Below are 17,159 nucleotides of genomic sequence, written 5' to 3' on the forward strand. Positions count from 1 at the left end.
AATTGTGTATACGTGCATATCAATATTTTCGTATTTTCATATTGCCTATACCTGAGAGATTTTATCCAGTTTGGAAAGTGAGAATTTGTAGGAAAAATTGATCTGAAAGTGATTGCTGACTGAAATGTTACGTTGCGTGTTTTCTCCTGTTCTGTGTGAACTAGGGAAACAGAAAAGGGTGCCCAATTACTGTTGAGAGCCTTCTTCCCTAAAGTTCTTTTGTTTTAAATGCCAGCGGATACACTTTCTGCCACAGAGTTTTTGTTTTGCTTTACCTACCAATTGTTTTACCTACTTGGATTTTTAATTCCACTTCTGTAATCTCTAAATAACCTGCCTAGTGTAGGGAGAAGTCTTTGTTTCTTTGAAATAATATAATAAATATATATTCAATATGAGAGGCAATAACATAGCAAATTGTAAGAAGAACTTATAAAATAACTTGTTCACATAAAAAATACCCCATATAGAGTTTAAAATTAATAAATGAACATACAGAATATAATCAAACATAGCTGAATTAAAGTTGTCTTTGTAACGTTAACTTTTCATTTCCTGGCTCTTTGCTATTTGCATTTAATTTCCCTTTCTTTATTAAAGACTAAATATAAAGGAATAGAAGAGGAAAATGCCACGAGTGCTTTGCTATGTCTTGCTTGAGTCCATAAATCTTAAAATCAGCAGTGCTTTAAAGGTACAAAGTATCAGGCTGCAACACAAATTGCCAAGTTGAATTCTATGGTGCTGAAGACATCTGAACAGATCTCACTGTTTCCTTCTTCAGTTTTTTAAATTCAGATTTATGAAACATTATTTATCTGACTATAATTTTGGTACATTTAAAATACTTGTAATGGATCATGTAATGCTGAATTTTCAGAGTAGTTGCTTACAAGAAGGGAAAAAGAGCACTCCCAGAGAAAAAGACCAGAAGGAGTAGTAAGACTGCAGTTTGAAAGTAGGTTTACTGGAAAGCTGTGGAGTGGTAAAAGACGATGCACAAAACTATTTTCTGTCAGTGTGACCAGTATGTGCTGGATTTCTGTTGTGAACTCATACACTTGATTTGGAGGTTTTAGTTGCTGAGTGTTACAACAAAATTAATGGAGAATTAGGATTGTGGTGGGGAAGTGTTCACACTAGGTGAGCATTCAATTTGGGTGCTATGTTTCACCATTAAGACTTGAACTATCTAGCCACAGCATCCTTCACCTAATGCGCGACTGTAAACTTGATGGAAAGTCATCTAGTCTGCTATTTTCCTTTTACCTATCTTGCTTGTGCTGCCACAAGTTTCATGCAGCCACAATTCAAAATTGCTCTGAGAACTGCATTTGTTTTTCCCTAACTAGTTTTCATCTGGGTCAGTTAATTTTTTTTTTAGCTTGCTTCAAATCCATGCAAATGGTAAAGCTGATGGGAATTGGCAAACAGTGATGGCACTCAGCATTCAGAGTCATTGTAGTTTATGCTGAATGACACTGACTATGACTTTAAAGTCCTTAGTTTAGTTATCCCATTAGTTGTATTTCAGTGCACCTAGGCTAGCGAGTATCCATAGCCATAATTCTCTATTAATGTTTATTGAAAATGTTGAGTATTTTAGCAGAGTGTTACTGAATCACGTGCAAAGCTTGAAAATGTCAAAACTTTTTTTTGTATGTATTTTCTTTTTTATAGATGTGTTACTATTTGTACCCTCAGTTAATGATTCATACCGCACATGATGTCATGATGTAGAATATTGACAGCACAAAACCATGACATTTATTAATTTCCAAATCTAAAAATTCTTTTCAACAGCCGCCACACGCTGGGAAATTGTTATCTGTGTTAAAACACATGCCTCAGAAGTATGGACCTGATGCCTTCTTCAACTTTCCAGGAAAAAGTGCTGCAGTATGTAGATATTTTCAGTCCTTTGTTTATTATTTTACTACTACCATTGGCTATTTTCACCCCTATGTTTCTCTTAACCCATCATTGGTACAGATCTTAACAGATTTTTTTTTTTTTTTCCTTTACTGTTACCTCCATAATGTATAACTAAATAATGCTTATAACAAATGTGTGTAATGACTATGGAAGGACAAATAGCAGTACAGAAAGAATGGGTATAAATGAAATCTTTACCCCTGCCCTGAGCAGTTAAGTTAAATCTTGTTGCAAGGAGAATGTGAAGAATGTCTGCTTTTCACTTTATTCAGTGTGAATAGTGTTTTATGTTAGTACACAGTATGTGTGGGCAGTGCTTTACTCCTAGAAACCTTAGTCAGTGAAACTGCAGAAAGTATGGCCATACTTGTGCCGTTTGTTATTTCTATAGCAGTCATTGTGAATATTGTGTTACAATAGCAATTATCTGAGAAAGTGCAGATTGTAGACATGTCTAGGTTGAATACTACTGAGGGAAGGTTAGATTTAGTGGTGGTTAGTCTTTTATCATAATTATTCAGGTGACTTTTACTTGTTTTGAATTTCTGTGCTGCTCACTTCAGAAAAGAATTTGAAACTAAATGGGTAGTTGTAAATGCTGTGTGTGGATGGATTTCTGTAAGAAGTATCAAAGCTTTTACTTCTAACATTGTAGCATGAAATAGGATGTTCACAATCCCATGCTTAAATCAGAATAAAATTTATCTGATATCTCTTTACTAGGTAGTGTATTTTTGTTGTTGTTGTTTTTTTCTTTCCTCCCCAAAATCCATTACTTTTCTGCTTTGATATCTTAGCTTTTCTATAACTAAAGGTTTTACCCAGGACACCTAATCTTGAAGTTGAACTTCACCAACTTGATGACATAATAAATCTTTATTTGAAGTTCGGAAAATGTGGGCTGCTGGAATTGTGCTGCTGTGTAATTAAGTCTATCACATATAACAGAACTTGGCAGTAGACGTTCTCTGTTCACTTGAGCTACTTATGTATTGTGTTTGTATTTAACTGCTGATAATAGCATTGAATGCTTGAACTATATGTGGTATTGGGGTGCTTCACTGACTGCAGTGGGAACATTCTCACTGATTTTTAAAACATGAAATCTTAGAAGTTCAGTATTTGATGTACTTCATAACCATTCTGATTTAAACCAAATTTTAGTGCTACCAGGTCCTGAAAGTTGGGCTCAAATAAATGAATTCTGATTAGTTGGCTGGTATAGAGAAGGATTTAAAGCATTTTATTTGGTTAGGGATAGCTAAATGGAGCTTGGGAGCATATTAAGATGTCTGGCAACACTCAAGTTCTTTGATGTTTTTTGTTCATTGGTATTGATCATCTGGAAAGCATCTTTGATCAGAGGTTATGACAGTCTTAGTTGAAGTGCGTAGTGCAAGTCTTCAGAGGAACAGTTGATAGCTAATAGTGATGTTACAATAAACAAACAAAGGAAAAAAAAACAACCACAAAAAACAATATCAAAAACCACACAACAAAACCCAGCTGTTTGAAACAAAGGTCTTAACAGCATTTAAGCTACCTGTGATTCTGTGCTTGATACCAGGATTTTGCCTGGGGGTGTATTATCATTAAGACTGTCATCTACAAACTGGAAGCCACCTAAATGCGAGTTTAGGCAAAGAAAAAAGGGATTTGTTAAATGAAGCATATATGCTTCTCTTTATATGGACAATTTCTTTTCATTACCAGTTATTTTCCTGACAAAATTATATGAAAATAAATTTATAAATCTGATTATTCTTTTAGGCAGCCACAAACCTGAATCCTCTGAATTTATATGCTGAGGAGTTTTTGTGTTGCAATACATGCACTTAAGTGTTTGAATTTTGAAGCATGGGTTACTATTAATAATATTGAGATAATTATCAGTTTTAAAATATTTAGATTAAATTTTTAATAGTGGAAGATGAAAAAAAAATGTACAAAAAAGCGCAGAAGCTAGGCCAGATATATTTGGTTGTACATTGGTATTGTACACATTTGTGGTCTGTATCTTAAGCTGTATACTTGTAGTATTGTGATGTTGATATTTCTTCATGAATAACTTCATTTTCTTTAGGCTATTGCCTTACCTCCTATAGCCAAGTGGCCCTATCAGAATGGATTTACTTTTCACACTTGGTTAAGAATGGATCCTGTAAACAATATCAATGTGGATAAGGATAAGCCATATTTATATTGGTGCGTATTAATGCAAAACCACGTTTTTGATGTTCGGTCACGATTTGTTCAGTGACTTCTGTTGCTATCTATGTATGTGCTGACTTTGTTCTCCTTTGTTAGTTTTCGAACGAACAAAGGACTTGGCTATTCTGCTCACTTTGTTGGTGGCTGCTTGATTGTAACATCCATAAAATCAAAGGGAAAAGGTTTTCAGCATTGTGTAAAATTTGATTTCAAGCCACAAAAGGTGAGTAAAAACAGTAGAGTAGTTTCATGAATTAGAAATGTGTGTCCTCACAGTTGTGTGTAACTAGAATTTAGCAGGGTGTATATCTAACTAGATGAAGTGTTTGTAGGAAATGTCTCTAAAAACGCGTATCCTAGAGGGATTGGTCTCACTATTATGCTCATCCATCTGCAGAAGAACACTTGCACTAAAATGAACAAAAACAAATCTCTGTTCTGAGTTGATATTTCTTCTAAGTGTAACTTATGCATAAGAAAAAGCTAGAAAATGCAGTTTACCAGAGGTTTTATGAATTTGTGAAACTTTAGATGATTTTACCAAGGACCCTTAATACTTATATGTAGCTTGAGTGTTGCAAGACTGGTGATGTTTGTTTCTTCTTTCTTCTGTTTTTATGCTTTGTTTCTTTTCACTTCAGCCTTTCTCTTCTCCTTATCCCAGAGGTGTTTTCCTCAGGCTTAACATTAGACTATTGCTTGGTAGCCATCGTGGACAAATGCAGCTTTACTGTAGAAGTTGCTATTACTAACTCAAATTTAATTTTAATAAAACCAGGGCAGTTACTAGAGTTTACTCTTACAGACTAGAGAACAACAGATTGGCTTTTAAAACTGGGTTATAATTCATGTTCATTGAAGTTGTCCACCAAATATTCTCCTGTTTCCTCTCCTTTATCTCCTTACTTGTAACAATTAAAATATGAGTAAGTTGTATTTTTTATGTTCAAGACCTGCTTGCTCATTGAGTATTATTATACTGTGTTCAAAATGTTCTCATTTTCAATCGCTAATGTTTCTGGAGCAAGTGTGTAAATGATTTGTGGGAAAATAGACTTTCTCCAGACCTCCTCGGGAATTTCTTGTCAGTAAACCCTTGCTGTAAGTATGGATTGTGTTTGTAACAGTTTAACATGTACAGCTTTTGAAAGTCTTAGGAGTCTAAAACCATCTTGGCTATTTGGAATGCCAGCATTAGCAATAGCTCATCATTCTAACTGTGATCCAGCTTCTGACGTATATACATGATGATTTCAACATAAATACGATTCAACACTGTTATGATTGTATGGTTTGAGTTTTATGTTGGTAAATATCTTCTAGGCTTCTGTTTTGAGTCAGGAGACTGTTCTTTGATGTGGCTATACAGGAAAACTCAGTAATGCTGTCATCTTTTCTACTTAAAACTTTCAGTGTTAACGGAGCTCACAGACAGTTGAATTGATTGTAGAGTAATTCCTCTTCAGTGGCTGTTCAAGCTACGTTAGGTGTTTGTAGAGTGATATCACTTGTTTTCTTTTTGTTTAGTGGTACATGGTTACTATTGTGCACATCTATAACCGCTGGAAGAATAGTGAACTTCGATGCTATGTGAATGGAGAACTGGCATCTTATGGAGAAATAACATGGTTTGTCAACACCAACGATGTAAGTAAACTCTGTGTATAGATCTAATATCTATTGAATTTCTCCAGATGATCAACTGTAGACATCCTTTGCTGTTTTATTGCTTTTTAAAAAGTAAACATCTCCCATTTCGTGCATTTTTTAAATTTAATAAAAAGATTAGTAATAACTCCTTGATGGGGGGAGTATGTTCTGCTTATGCCTGTCAAAAATTAGTATTTGTTTCTGCTGAGACCTTATAATAATGTAGTCCTTTGATAATATATATATTTCTTGGATAATTTGCCCGTGTTGCTTAATTTAAATGGTTTCTTTTTCAGACATTTGACAAATGTTTCCTGGGTTCCTCAGAAACAGCAGATGCCAATCGAGTGTTTTGTGGGCAAATGACATCTGTTTACCTTTTTAGTGAGGCTCTCAATGCTGCTCAAATCTTTGCCATTTATCAGCTTGGACTGGGATATAAGGTAGCACGGAGTTAACTGTAAAGCCTCTGAAGTCTGATGCAGAACACATAGTCTGTGGTAGATTTTAAGACTTGTGACGTTTCTATGTTCTTCTGAAAATATTCTTACCATTTAATATTTTGTATATTATAATATTATAATATGTTGTATATTCTATATATTAATGTAGGTATTATATCATATTACAAATTACAACAACCACAACTATACATTAATTTAATTTTTAATTTTTTTTATAAAAAACAAAAAGCAACAACATAAAAACAAGTTTCAGTTCTTGTTCTCAAAATTTCAGGTGATTGGGTGAAGGGTGGGAAGAACACTATTTTCTTTTAGTAGGTTCATTTTTTTTCACTGAGGCTGAAAACTTTAGATAATCAGGTATTATGTATTTGTTTTAGGAGAGTAGCCTAGTAGTTGCTTTTGTTAGGCAGTTTTGCTTAATGTGTGAAGTTAGTGCTGAAGATGAGTTCTGTTGCAGTGATTTATTATTTGTTTTGTCTTAGCCTGAGGGGCACTAATTGAAGACTGCTATTTCCTAGCAGCTGTATAAACATACGCTAAAAAGATGGATCCTATTCTCTCTACTCCTCAATTATTAGTTCCCTCTGAGTGAACATTGTTGACTGCCAGTCTGTTTCCTAGCTAATGTCTTTCTTTTGCATTACCCACCATTTTGACAGTGTCATTCTTCAGGCGTCAGAAAACACTTGTGCAGTTGTAATTCTGTAAAATTGATTTTGAGTCAGTGTTGTAATGAGACTTCTTTCTGAAATATTGTTGGATTTAAGAAACAGTGACATTTTCTATTAATAGTTGTGTTCTGAACTGTATTTGCAATGTATTTAATGCTTTTTTTTTTTTTTTTCTTTTTTCTTTCTTCAACACTGTTCCCCAATCCAGGGAACATTCAAATTCAAGGCAGAAAGTGATCTCTTCCTTGATGAACATCACAAATCGTTGCTGTATGATGGCAAGCTGTCCAGTGCTATTGCTTTTATGTACAATCCAAGGGCTACGGATGCACAGCTCTGTCTAGAGTCATCCCCTAAAGATAACCCTTCTATTTTTGTTCATTCACCACATGCCCTCATGCTGCAGGTATGGCAACATTTTTCATAGATTTAGAATATAAATCATTACTGTTTGAAAATCTGAAAAATCAAGTTTTACTGGGATTTGAATAAGATAGAGAGTTGCCGATGGTGGGTTCCCCCACAGTGTCATCTCTGCTTCTTTTCCCTGTCAGTTCTCAACACAGCTAAGCACTTAAATACTTAAATCTCCAAAGCTAATGCAGAAGGTTAGAAGTCAGTTCCTGAAGATACTGAGCTACCTGACTTGTTCCTGTGACTGCTATGTGATCTGTACTGAACATTACTCTGAGCTTCACTCAGGAAAATAAGGGTGGGCAGCTTCTCTGAAACAGCAATAGAGAAGAACAGAATTCTACTTCTGTTTGTATTGCCATGTGTATTATAGTCATAGGAACCCTGGCCTTGTTGTTGCATAGGCATACTGTCTTCTTGAAATAATGTAGGTGCACGAAAAGATTTCTTTCATTGAAGTTACAATCTAAAGAATGTCAGTATTACTGAGAAATTATGTTAACTTTTCAGAAACATTCTTCTTCTTCATTGCTGACATACTTTCTTTCCTTACAGACATTACCTATCTCCAGTGCTTTGCTCTGTTGACATTATACTCTGTTCTCCCTGGGCTTTGAATACCTACATTTTTAAATTTGCTTGAAGCTTTTTTTCTTCTTCTTATTAAAGTTTGCAGGCCATCTCCTGTTCCGAGGGTACACACTGCTGGTTTTCTCTAAAGCAGTAAATCAGACAGCTTGGGCATTCAGAGTAGCTATAGCAGTCAGTTTATACTTATTGCTGTTTTTATTTGGTAATATTGCATTTTCTACGTTGAAGAAATTTCCCTCTATTTCTAGTGAACTTTTTTTAACAGTTTCTCAGAAAGTTCTCAATATTTTTTTTTTGTTTGTTTCCTTTTTATTTGTCAGGATGTGAAAGCAGTGTTGACGCATTCTGTCCAAAGTGCTTTGCACTCCATTGGAGGAGTGCAGGTACTTTTCCCTCTCTTTGCACAGCTAGACTATAGGCAATATTCATCGGACCACATTGACACGACTGTTTGGTGAGTGCAAATAATGTCCTATGTTTCTTATTTGTGTGAAGGAAATTGAATCTTGCTTTATTAATTGGCATTGTATTGTAATTTCACTTGTGGAACGATGTGTTATGTCTAACTAAACCGTAACATTGCTGTAGGCGTGACTGTTTTCTGAATTGTATTTGTTTTGTAGTTTTTTCAGAATCAGAAGGGTTGCTTATTGCTATGTGACAGTTTTCTTTTTTTTTTTTTTTTTGTACCATAATAGTAGACAATTCTTTTTGAGCTTTTTCCTGTCACAGAACAAGAATCCATTGGGCAAGGTGTACAAAGTCCAAGAAAGATGCTTTTTTTCAGTTTATATGAAATCATTCCTGTTTTATTTTTTTCTTCAGACATTCTGTGGCATAGAGCTTAAAAATAGAACAGAAGAATGAAAAAGCAAATTTTTTTCAGCTTGCTTATTAGCATTCTTAAAATATATTAGTATTTTGATATCGAAGGTAATACCAAAAACTGTCAAAAGTTGTTTTCTTTTTTACTCTACTACACATTGTTACTGCCAAGCTTTAAGAGCGTATGATTTTTTTGGCTTTTCCCTGAGGTTCAACTCTGTTTCTCATCAGTCCAGCTCCTGAACATAAACATAAGCTGTTGTAGCTCCTCACTTGCAATACAAATGAGTACAAATACAATAACAGCAAAGGTATTTTTTTTTCAAATTGGTCTTTTTGCTCTGTTTCATTGCAACTGTGGCTTCATGATGGTTGAAAGATTATCTACATCACCACTGTTGTGAAGGGGGAGTGCTTACAAAGTTCCTTCAGCCCATTTGTGCATTCCTGGGCCTCCTTTGAAATGACTAAGACTTATGCATCTACATGATGAATCAAGGATTTGGTTCAGTTGCAGAGTAACTCATCTGCAAAGGGTTTTTCAGCTGGCTAATCTTGAATCATAGGTAGTGTTGTGACACAAGGGCAAAGGTATGAATGTTACTTCTAGCAGCAGTGTGGAGCTAACTTAAACCAATAGTAAAGCTATGTCTAGAGGAATATTTCCACCTGCTCCTAAAAGAACCTGAAAGCAAAGCAGAGGTAAGTAGAATGACATTGGTCACTGATCTTTCAGAAGTTTGTAAGAGAAACAAGAAGCAGTGAGAACTACATGCTTACTTGTTGCCTTTTTGCAAAAATGTGGTTTTGTTTTTTTTTTTTTTTTAGTATTTAGAATAGATACATTGATTGTATTCGTGGGCTGTGTGATGGAACTGTTAATTTGAAAATACCTTCTATCTTGTTGTGGTCACACTTTAAAATGTGTTTCTAAAATATTACGTTTTTCAGTTCTACTTTGTTGGCTTTTATTATGGAGTTGTTGAAGAACTCAATTGCTATGCAAGATCAAATGCTTTCCTGTAAGGGCTTCCTTGTGATAGGATATAGCTTGGAAAAGGTAAAAGAAAACTTTTTTGATCTCATGTTTATGCTTAATTTTTTAAACTTTTTTGAGGGGGAAGGGAAATGGGAAGGGAAAGGGAGGGAAAGGGGTTAACTCAGTGGACACAATAATTTTCACAGTTCTTGTTTAAGCAATTTTTCTTTTACAGTCTTCCAAAGCTCATGTTACCCGAGCTGTACTAGAGCTATGCCTTGCATTTTCTAAGTACCTGAGCAACTTGCACAATGGGGTGCCCTTGCTGAAACAGCTGTGTGATCATATTCTCCTTAATCCTGCAATATGGATTCATATCCCAGCACAGGTAAAACTGTTTAATCTTTTGAATACAGTTCCTTATTGATCTATCTATTTGGGAGCGCCGAGCTAAAGATCGGCTTGCTGCAAATAAAGGTCCTGGCTTCCAGCAGAAATCACATAGAAACTGTTTCAGACTTGGTTTTTCTGCATATGGCAGTTGAGACTTTCAGGCTTGCAAAGTAATCAGAGAATTAGGAAGCTACACAGTGTTCAGCAGAATGGAATATGTTGGCTTGTGGAGCCCCCGTGCTAGTCAGTGTTTTAGATCGACAGAAAAGCATGAATGGATTAGTTGGCCAAAAAAAAAAAAAAACGAGCAGCCCAACAACAAACGGTAATTTTTATGACAAATCATCCTGGGTTGTCCAGTTTGAAGTTATTTAAGTTAAGATTAAGTTTATTTAAGTTCATGTACTCTTTGCCAAATAGTTCTGCTTTTTTGAATCTGTTCTGAGTGTGATCCACTTGAACAGAAACTTTCCAGTTGGTTCTACTTAAAATCTTATCAGATTTGTTGTTCCTTTAAAGAAAAACTGAGCCAGCACTAATCATGTTACTTTAGAAGTCATGGCATGGCATCTCTTTGCTACAGCTAAATGAAATTATTAGAGAATTATTTTAGATCTCAGCAGAGAAAGAGAAATAAATTTGTTATAGGCTTAAATTCCTATATATGCAATTCCCACAATAAAAATATTTTGTGTGAAATTCTTCTGACAAGTGCAGGTTTCTTTCTAGTTGTAAGTAGCACTGTCTGAAGGCACTGTAGCCAATTAGTTGAGGGAAGTGATATTGCCTCTTTCCTCAGCCCTGGTGAGGCACATCTGGGCTCCTTCATCTCATTCTGAACACAGCCCCTCAGTGTGCCCACAAGCAGTGCTAGTCAACTTCAGCTGTACGTGATTGTGTGACTGTCATGCTTTCGTGCTCCTGTAAATGTGGGCTACCTTGGAAAAAAAGAAAAACAAAACCCAACAACCACCAAAAAACCCACAACAATCTGTTTTATTTTTATTAACAGTTTATTCTATTTTTAGAAATGAATTGACTTATTTTATTTTATTGGGCAAGACAGGAGTTTTGTGACTACTTTCTACTCAGAAAATCTACTCCTTTAAGAAATCTTAATAGATGAAATTCAAGAATGCAGTTGTCTGATATGCTGGAATTTTGCTGCAGTGAATTTTAGTTTTCTGATTTGGTGTTGCAGGTTCAGCTGATCCTGTACACTTACTTGTCTACTGAGTTCATTGGCACTGTTAACATATATGGTGCAATTAGACGGGTTGGGACGGTTCTTTTGGTCATGCATACCCTGAAGTATTATTACTGGGTAGTGAATCCTCAAGATCGCAGTGGTATAACTCCCAAAGGCATAGGTATGTATTCATTTCTACTTGTTTGTTTTGAAGGTTGACTTGTATACAATGTAACAGAGATGTGAATATTCCAGAAATTGTCCTTTAATGGAATCGGTTCATGGTAACAGTCCATACAGCGTGCTTTTGTCTATAGGATATTCTTGAAAGTTCTTTCTTAAGAAACAAGTGAAACCTTTTGAAGAAAACAACATCCCCTGTGACCAGAGACTGATGTGGATTAATATTAAATAGAATGCGATAAAATAAAATAAATAAAAATAGAGTGATGTTTTCACTGGCTGGGTGTATGGGGGGAGAGTGGTGGATGTAGGTAGTCTACCTTGATTTCAGCAAGGTGTTTGATACTGTCTCCTTATAACAAAGCTGAGGAAATGTGGGATAGATTAGTGGAAAGTGAGGTGGTCTGAGAACTGGCTGATGGGCAGAGCGCAGAGGGTTGTCTTTGGCGGTCAGAGTCTGGTTGGAGACCTGTAACTAGTGGTGTTCCCCAGGGGTCGGTGCTAGGTTTGGTCTTGTTCAACATCTTCATCAGTGACCTTGACGAGTGGATAGTGGCCACCCTCAGCAAATTGGTGATGATACGAAGTTGGGAGGTTTAGCTGACGCACCTGAAGACAGTGCTGCCATTCAGCAAGACCTGGACAGGCTGGAGAGCTGGGCATTAAGAAACAGGATGAGGTTTAACAAAAGCAAATGTAGGGTCTTTTACCTAGCGAGGAATAATTGCATGCACCAGTACAAGCTGAGAGAAGACCTGCTGGAGAGGAGCTCTGCTGAGAGGGACCTGGGCGTCCTGGTGGATGACAGGCTGGCCATGAGCCAGCAGTGTGCCCTCTTGGACAAAAAGACCAATGGCATACTGGGGTGCATTAAAAAGAGTGTGTCCAGCAGGTCAAGGGAGGTGATCCTCCCCCTCTATTCTGCTCTGGTAAGGCCTCATCTGGAATACTGTGTCCAGATCTGGGCTCCCCAGTACAAAAAAGACAGGGATCTCTTGGAAAGAGTCCAGCGGAGGGTCACAAAGATGTTGAAGGGCCTGGAGCATCTCCCCTATGAAGAAAGGCTAAGTGAACTGGGTCTGTTTAGCCCTGAGAAAAGAAGACTGAGAGGGGACCTGATCCAGGTCTATAAATATTTGAGGTGTAGAGGGCAAAGTGGCGAGGCCAGACTCTTCAGCAATGTGTGGAGACAGGACAAGGGGAATGTATGGGAGATTGGTAATCACAGCCTGAACCTCTGATTAATCAGCTGAGGCAAGTATGGGGTCAGCTGTGGGAGCACAGGTGAGAGTGATGTAGCTGTGCTCCCGGAAGGGGTGGAGCTTGACTCCATCCCCTCTGAGACCTCATTTAAGGGCTGACTCCCACTGGAGCAGTATCTCTTGGAGATCGCTCACCAGGGAGGACTGCCTCAGCTGCTTCAGTCAAGGCACCACCGTTGGTGAGTTTTCCCTTTACTCATTCACTTATATACCTTCTGTACATTTTGTTTCCATCTGTACATTTAAAACCAATACATTTGGCGAGCCAGGCAGGAGCCTGCAAATATCGGAAAAAAAAAAATGTCTTTCCTGTGGAATGTGTTTAGCTGGCTCAAGGGGGAGAAGATCACCCCCTTAGGGAAAATCCTCCCTGGACAAATACCAGGGTTTGAGGCGTCCCCATATTTTCAATTAGCGACGATTATCGAACAATGGGGGCCCTTACGGGTCACGGGCAATATGTCCCCTTACCATCTAACTGAATACTTTCAGGGGTTGCAAAAAGATATTTTGACAACCAAAGAAAGGCAAATGGCTGCATCCATGGCTGCCTGGCCTTTATTGAATGCTTTAAATCAGGCAGAGGTTAAATCAGATAAGATTGAACATGAAAATCAATTATTAAAAGCCCGCATTGAAAAATTGGAGGGCGAAATTAATCTATTAACGGGGAAAAATTCATCATTTTTTTCAAACACCCCCCAAATTAGATATATTACAATGGATGATAGTAAGGATCCTGAAACATCGGATCAAACTAAGGTCACTAAATCTGACCTAGAAGAGCCACTTAAGACGGACTTATTAGAAGTCCGTCCTATGGTAACTCAAAAAACAAAAAAAGTCCAGGAGCGACCAGCAGGGGTGCCTCCTGATCAATGGACCCCTGCTGACTCCTATTTACACGTAACAGCACGTCCATACACACCCACCGAACTTATGGATCTAGTACAGCGCTTCAGGCAAAGACCGAGGGAAAGTGTCCCAGCCTGGCTGCTACGATTATGGGACTCGGGAGCAGAAAGTGTAATAGTTAATGGCTCCGAGGTATCTAAGCTAGCAACAATAACAGTCCATCCTGCCCTGAGGCAGAGATTGTACTCAGGGTCCCAGTTCCCTGAAGAGAATCATTCGATCGTAGATTGGATAATGGCTGCCTGCCGTATGGTATGGTCAAATAAAACAGACATGCCAATACATACAGGAATGTGGTCTTCTATGGAAGACCTACAAAATTATATCCGGGAACTAGGCATGCGAGAGGCTGTCTATGAAGATGTATCTGTTAGTCCGGACATGGTGAAGTTTTCCGCGGGAATGAGGGACCTAATCTTACAACAGGCTCCCTCACATATGTATGGAACATTGGTTTCTATATTGAATCCTCTAGTGGCCGCAGAGGCAGCAGTCCAGCATGCTGCCCAATTGGTAGCGGACCTGGGGGAAACGGAGCGCCTAAGAACCAAGCGCAATATTAGAGTAATTGAAGATCCTGAAGTTTTTCCAATAGCCCGAGCCAGGAGATCGGCTCCACGAACCCCTCGGGCGGGACCCATTAGGGTGTCCCGAAAACAAATGTTTAATGATCTACTCCGAGCAGGTGTTCAATTTGCCAAAATTGATGGGCAGCCCAATCACGTTCTGCTTCAGTTGTGGAAACAGCTGAAGGATGAACAAAAATTTCAAAACCGCCCCAAAAGACCGGGGATAAGACTTATAGAACGACGACCAACAACAGTTTGGAATCTAGAAGACTTTATCGTGCCAAATAGGAAAAAGAGGCCACCTCAGGTGCCTCGGGTCACAGTACCAGAGGCATCAGAGGTAAAAGACTTGAATCTGGCCCAGTTTATGGCGTGATGAGGGACGTCAGTCACCCTAGGGCCTCTAGACGGGACCGGAGGCCCTATGTGGAATTGACAATATATTGGTCCCGAGAAAATGTGCAGAAGGTTATGGCCCTCGTTGATACGGGGGCGGAAACATCTATAATTTATGGAGACCCAACAAAATTCAGAGGGAACAAAGTAATGATTGGAGGCTTTGGGGGACAGACCGTTCCAGTCACCCAAACTTGGGTAAAATTGGGGGTCGGGCGCCTCCCACCACGGGAGTACAAGGTATCTATTGCTCCAATTCCGGAGTACATATTGGGAATTGATATCTTGTGGGGTCTGGCTCTCCACACAACAGTGGGAGAGTTCCGGTTGCGGCAGAGATGCATTAGTATCCGGGCAATTCAGACAATATTGAGAGGCCATGCAAAACATGAGCCTATTTGTCTGCCCAAGCCACGTCGGATTACTAATGTAAAACAGTACAGACTCCCAGGTGGGCAGGATGAAATAACAAAAACAGTGCAGGAATTAGAAAGAGTGGGTATTATAAGGCCTGCACATAGCCCGTACAACTCCCCAATATGGCCAGTGCGAAAATCGGATGGAACATGGAGGATGACAGTGGATTACAGGGAATTAAACAAGGTCACGCCGCCCGTTCATGCAGCCGTACCCAATATTGCCTCCCTAATGGACACACTAAGTAGAGAAATTAAAACGTATCACTGTGTCCTAGACTTAGCGAATGCATTCTTCAGTATTCCGATTAGTGAAGAATCACAAGACCAGTTTGCATTCACATGGGAAGGCAGGCAGTGGACTTTTCAGGTTCTGCCGCAAGGGTACGTGCATTCACCTACTTTTTGTCATAATTTGGTGGCGCGTGATCTGGCTAAGTGGCAGAAGCCACATAATGTAAATTTATATCATTATATTGATGACCTCCTGTTAACGTCCGATTCATTAGAGGCGGTGAGACAAGCAGCAGATTTATTGATAGCTTATCTGCAAAAGAGAGGGTGGGCTATAAACCCACAGAAGGTGCAAGGTCCGGGGCTATCTGTAAAATTCCTGGGAGTAATTTGGTCCGGAAAAACCAAAGTACTACCCAGTGCAGTAGTGGATAAAGTCCAAGCGTTCCCAGTCCCTACAACATCAAAACAGCTACAAGAGTTCTTAGGTATATTAGGGTATTGGCGCTCCTTTATACCTCACTTAGCTCAGTTGTTGAGGCCATTGTATAAGCTTACCAAGAAGGGTCAATCGTGGAACTGGGGGAAGGTAGAACAAGATGCTTTCCAACAGGCAAAGCTGGCAGTTAAACAAGCCCAGGCATTGGGTATATTTGATCCGACCCTCCCAGCTGAACTAGACGTTCATGTTACCCAGGATGGTTTTGGCTGGGGCCTGTGGCAACGCCAGAGTTCTGTTCGAACCCCCATTGGATTCTGGTCTCAGGTTTGGCACGGAGCAGAAGAAAGATACAGCATGATTGAAAAACAGTTATTGGCTGCCTATTCAGCGTTACAAGCGGTAGAGCCAATAACGCAAACAGCAGAGGTTATAGTTAAAACTACATTACCGATCCAGGGGTGGGTAAGAGATCTAACTCACCTTCCTAAGACAGGGGTGGCCCAAGCACAGACGGTAGCACGATGGGTCGCCTATCTAAGTCAAAGAAGCAGCTTGTCTTCGTCTCCACTCAAGGAGGAATTACAGAAGATCTTAGGCCCAGTGACATATCGCAGTGATACGCCGAAAGAACCAATGGTCGCTCCACCAGAGAAGAGCCCTGTTCAGGAAGGAAGATATCCTATTCCTGAAGATGCCTGGTATACGGATGGGTCCAGCAGAGGCAACCCGAGCAAGTGGCGAGCTATAGCATACCATCCCTCTACTGAGACAATCTGGTTTGATGAGGGGGATGGTCAGAGCAGCCAATGGGCAGAATTACGAGCCGTGTGGATGGTTATAACTAAAGAACCTGGTGATGGCATCCTGAACATCTGTACGGATAGCTGGGCCGTGTACCGGGGGCTTACTCTGTGGATTACGCAGTGGGCTACCCAGGAATGGACTATCCACGCCCGACCGATCTGGGGGAAAGACATGTGGGTAGACATTTGGAATACAGTCAAACACAGGACGGTATGTGTCTACCATGTCTCTGGTCATCAACCCCTGCAGTCACCAGGAAACGATGAAGCGGACACACTGGCCCGAGTTCGATGGATTGGGAATTCACAATCCGAAAATATTGCCCGATGGTTACATCAGAAGCTACGGCATGCTGGACAAAAGATAATGTGGGCAGCTGCTAAAGCATGGGGGCTGCCTGTACAGTTATCTGATATCGTCCAAGCATGTCAGGACTGTGACGCTTGCTCGAAGATGAGACCAAGACCGTTGCCTGAAACAACATCCCACATTGCTAGAGGATATAGTCCTCTTCAGAGATGGCAGGTTGATTACATTGGGCCCCTCCCTCGGTCTGAGGGGGCGAGATATGCCCTGACCTGCGTTGATACTGTAAGTGGACTGCTGCAAGCCT

General features: G+C 39.2%; 1 protein-coding gene across 5 annotated transcripts in view; it reads left to right on the forward strand.

The window, feature by feature from the left end:
- The window catches only part of LRBA (LPS responsive beige-like anchor protein), a 363,878-nt gene that overhangs the window by 31,151 nt on the left and 315,568 nt on the right, over nt 1-17,159 (forward strand). For all 5 annotated transcript variants that reach the window (XM_072334558.1, XM_072334559.1, XM_072334561.1 and 2 more), the window contains exons 5-14: nt 1,804-1,899; nt 4,019-4,140; nt 4,243-4,369; nt 5,674-5,793; nt 6,093-6,239; nt 7,143-7,340; nt 8,260-8,393; nt 9,716-9,824; nt 9,979-10,131; nt 11,338-11,506. In XM_072334558.1, the coding sequence (XP_072190659.1) occupies nt 1,804-1,899; nt 4,019-4,140; nt 4,243-4,369; nt 5,674-5,793; nt 6,093-6,239; nt 7,143-7,340; nt 8,260-8,393; nt 9,716-9,824; nt 9,979-10,131; nt 11,338-11,506 (1,375 nt within the window). The remainder of the gene's footprint in view (nt 1-1,803; nt 1,900-4,018; nt 4,141-4,242; nt 4,370-5,673; nt 5,794-6,092; nt 6,240-7,142; nt 7,341-8,259; nt 8,394-9,715; nt 9,825-9,978; nt 10,132-11,337; nt 11,507-17,159) is intronic.

The sequence above is a fragment of the Excalfactoria chinensis genome, chromosome 4 (genome assembly GCF_039878825.1).
Source record: "Excalfactoria chinensis isolate bCotChi1 chromosome 4, bCotChi1.hap2, whole genome shotgun sequence".
Classification (NCBI taxonomy): domain Eukaryota; kingdom Metazoa; phylum Chordata; class Aves; order Galliformes; family Phasianidae; genus Excalfactoria; species Excalfactoria chinensis.